The sequence below is a fragment of the Cucurbita pepo genome, unplaced genomic scaffold (assembly GCF_002806865.2).
Source record: "Cucurbita pepo subsp. pepo cultivar mu-cu-16 unplaced genomic scaffold, ASM280686v2 Cp4.1_scaffold000938, whole genome shotgun sequence".
NCBI lineage: Eukaryota > Viridiplantae > Streptophyta > Magnoliopsida > Cucurbitales > Cucurbitaceae > Cucurbita > Cucurbita pepo.
This window is the reverse complement of record NW_019647140.1, coordinates 1-3,322: the sequence shown is the minus strand read 5'-3', so window position 1 is coordinate 3,322 and position 3,322 is coordinate 1. Positions and strand designations below refer to the sequence as shown.

At 35.0% G+C, this 3,322-nt stretch overlaps 1 protein-coding gene across 1 annotated transcript; it reads left to right on the top strand.

The window, feature by feature from the left end:
* The first annotated feature begins 203 nt into the window (after positions 1–203).
* Positions 204–3,322, top strand: LOC111786026 (V-type proton ATPase subunit E-like). The gene is made up of 6 exons (XM_023666378.1): positions 204–336; positions 436–630; positions 872–972; positions 1,171–1,327; positions 1,822–2,015; positions 2,573–3,322. Exons 2-6 carry the CDS (start codon positions 529–531, stop codon positions 2,718–2,720), a joined length of 702 nt encoding a protein of 233 aa, XP_023522146.1. The 5' UTR covers positions 204–336; positions 436–528; the 3' UTR covers positions 2,721–3,322.

Sequence of the window (3,322 nt, the reverse complement as noted above, 5' to 3'; positions counted from 1 at the left end):
ATAGTTATATATATATACAGACATATATATATACATACATACACATATATATATATATATATATATATATATATATATGTATATATATAGATATATATTGGAGTTGTGTTACAAATTTTAATTATATATTTAAAAATAAATAGTTAACATTTTATTTTTTAACTATTCAGCCGTGTTCATATTCTGTTTCCTTTAAGATCGTGTTCCGATCTCTCTCACGTTGCCAACGTTGAGCGGGGCCCTCTTATTCAGAATCTAACAAATCTCTTTCACTCTCTGTTTCTGCTCTCATCCTTCATCCATCTCTCATCATTTTTTGGTTATCGATCTCTCTTGGTACGTAGTATCTGCTCTCGTCTCTCACGCTCTCGCTTTCACGTTATACTCTCTACTGCTATCTTCTCACAGCAGCCAACGGTTGCGTTTTTTATCCAGGTATCTCGCTAACGATCGAGAGCAACTTGGAATTCGTAGAGCCTGGATCGCACCGATTGGATCTTCTCCGGTTAGATTAAAAAATTCGGCAAAATGAATGACGCAGATGTTTCCAAGCAGATCCAGCAGATGGTGAGGTTCATCCGCCAGGAAGCGGAGGAAAAGGCCAACGAGATCTCCGTCTCCGCTGAAGAAGTACGTCTGCGTATTTTTCACTATTTTCTTCAATTTTTACTCGTTTCCGCTTCTAGATGGCCCGATTTTACTATATATTTTTCTTGATTTCTAATCGTTGCCGAAAATATATAGTTATCGGCGTTGCTCTATGTTCAGTTACGTATGCCTTGCAAATTCTAGGTTTCTTATGTGCTGTATATTTGTTTTTCTACATTGACTATTGAACGGAAGGAATGGAAATTTTTTCTTTCTCTCGTAGGAATTCAATATTGAAAAGCTGCAGCTGGTTGAGGCAGAGAAGAAGAAGATCAGGCAAGAGTACGAGAAGAAGGAGAAGCAAGTTGAAATTCGGAAGAAGATGTAATTATCTGAAATTTCCCCCATAATTCGTTAATTACAGTTTCATTATTTATGCTTCTTCGTGGCTTGGTTTGTTAAGGCGAATTTTCAATTGCTGGAAAGATCTTTTTCTTTCTTTCTTTCTTTCTGCATTTGTTATAATCTGAAAAGGTTGTAATAGCCGAATAACATCTTCGTGTAATTAATGTTTTATTCCAGCGAGTACTCCATGCAGCTCAATGCTTCTCGTATCAAAGTTCTGCAAGCTCAGGATGACGTAGTAAACTCTATGAAAGAGGCAGCATCAAAAGAACTTCTGAATGTAAGCCAGAATGAACATGTCTACAAAAATCTTTTGAAGGATCTCATTGTTCAGGTTTGTAAATTCCTAGCATCATCCACATTAAAGTATTTACTGATTCTTTGATTTAGTTAAACTGAAAGTCTCAAAATTTGCTGCATATGTGATTGTTGGCTGGTACTTTTAGTTGTCTGTTTATTACACTTTAGAGTTCATTGTGGGAGCTACTAAATGTTTATTATTTATGAGGTTATAAGTTCACAAAAGAGAATTCTACCGAGAAGATTTGTGTTAGATAATAAGGAACTTCAAATTATCCAAAACAAATCTCTGTTTCACATAACTCTGACTAGTTAAAATTCTTGTCTGTTAGACATCATACCGAAACACACATCATCCTGATAAGCGATGATTGAGTTTTGTTTTCTCCATCTCTTTGTTGATGGTTGTGGCTTAGAATGCATTATGGAGGTTGATCTTCCCGTTAAGATTTTTGCTAGTATGGTTGCTATGGGATAAATATGCTAGTTGTGTTATGCACTACCTTAAGTTTGTTTCTTATTTTATAGAGCTTGCTTCGACTGAAAGAGCCCGCTGTTTTATTGCGATGCCGCGAAAGTGATGTCCATTTGGTGGAGGCTGTGCTGCGTTCAGCAGCCGTGGAGTATGCAGAGAAAGTAAAAGTTCACGAGCCAGAAATTATTGTTGATCATGTCCATCTTCCACCTGGTCCAAGCCATCACCATCATCACGGTCTTTTTTGGTAAGCTTTCCTTCTAATTGTTTAGGATTTTATATACGAAGTTCATGCTTCTGAAAACTTTGTCTGTGATTGGTGTCTTTCTATATCACGGTTATAATTTATTTCAGCGTTGGCAAGTTTATGTATTTAGAGATTGCTAGGTAACTTTTGCATACTTTGCCTGACGGGCATCTTATTTGTCAAGGTGGTATTTAGGCGATAATTTTAAATATCCCATTGTTTCATTCCCAAATTTCTGTATTAAACCATTCTAATAAAGTTTATCGTTAGTTTTGATAGAGATAGTACGCATGACATAAGCCCAGGTTTACTGATTCAGTTAAGAATTCACAATCATCATGGATTTGAACTACGGGGGTGTTTAATATGAATTTCAAAATATAAGGTTACAATGTATGAAATTAAACCGAAATATAATTTACAATTTTCCCTTTGTAAGTTGTATAAAAGCTTTGTATCATAAGTTTTTTGCCTTCTGGTTCTCTACACAACTATTTTCTTTGAAAAATCAACGACATATCTATAAACAATTCTAATATGTAGTTTTGATTGTTCAGCTCTGGAGGTGTAGTATTGGCATCTCGAGATGGGAAGATTGTCTGTGAGAACACCCTTGATGCTAGATTGGATGTTGTGTTCCGTAAAAAGCTTCCAGAGGTACTTTCTTTTCTCAACTATACCCTACTCCACATTATTGGGTGCTAATTACATCACCAAATGCTAGTGGATATCTGAAAAGCTCATTGCCATACCTCATTTTTAGAGAGGAATAAAGATCTACATTTAGAAGATTTTTTATTTTGCTCGAGGACAAAGGCGTAATTTACTGTGTTTTTTTCTTGGTTCTTATAAATGCTCACTGCTCTCATTGAGTATTAAATATATAATACAAATTAAGAAAAAACTTGTTGCACTTCTCTACAATTTGGAAGAATCTATAAACTATAGCAGCACATATTCAAAAGATAAAGAGAAAACGTAAGACAAGCTTTTAGGTTTTGATCAACTGCATTGTCACGACTGCATCTGTATGTTCCTCAGTACCTTATTAATTTACAGATTGTCCCACTCAAATACTGACCAGGATGCATAGTATAACTTTTGGTTAACTAAGCCTAGCTTGACAATAAAGAGATCGCACTTTTAACTTTTTATTGTACGAATATAAGCTACAACACGATTCCTTTACTTTATATTGGCTTTCGAAGGTGCATTTTTATGCTCCCTCCTCACCTTTTCTTAACCTTCAGAAAGATACAAATTCTTTATTCGAGGATTTTATATTTCTGATTACAAAAAAAAAAAAA

What these genes read in the sequence shown, in the direction of transcription:
- LOC111786026 (XM_023666378.1), top strand. Translation starts at nt 529, where the DNA reads ATGAATGACGCAGATGTTTCCAAGCAGATCCAGCAGATGGTGAGGTTC. An exon ending in TCTCCGTCTCCGCTGAAGAA is followed by an intron (nt 631 to 871) that starts GTACGTCTGCGT and finishes TTTCTCTCGTAG; the next exon opens with GAATTCAATATTGAAAAGCT. An exon ending in TGAAGGATCTCATTGTTCAG is followed by an intron (nt 1,328 to 1,821) that starts GTTTGTAAATTC and finishes CTTATTTTATAG; the next exon opens with AGCTTGCTTCGACTGAAAGA.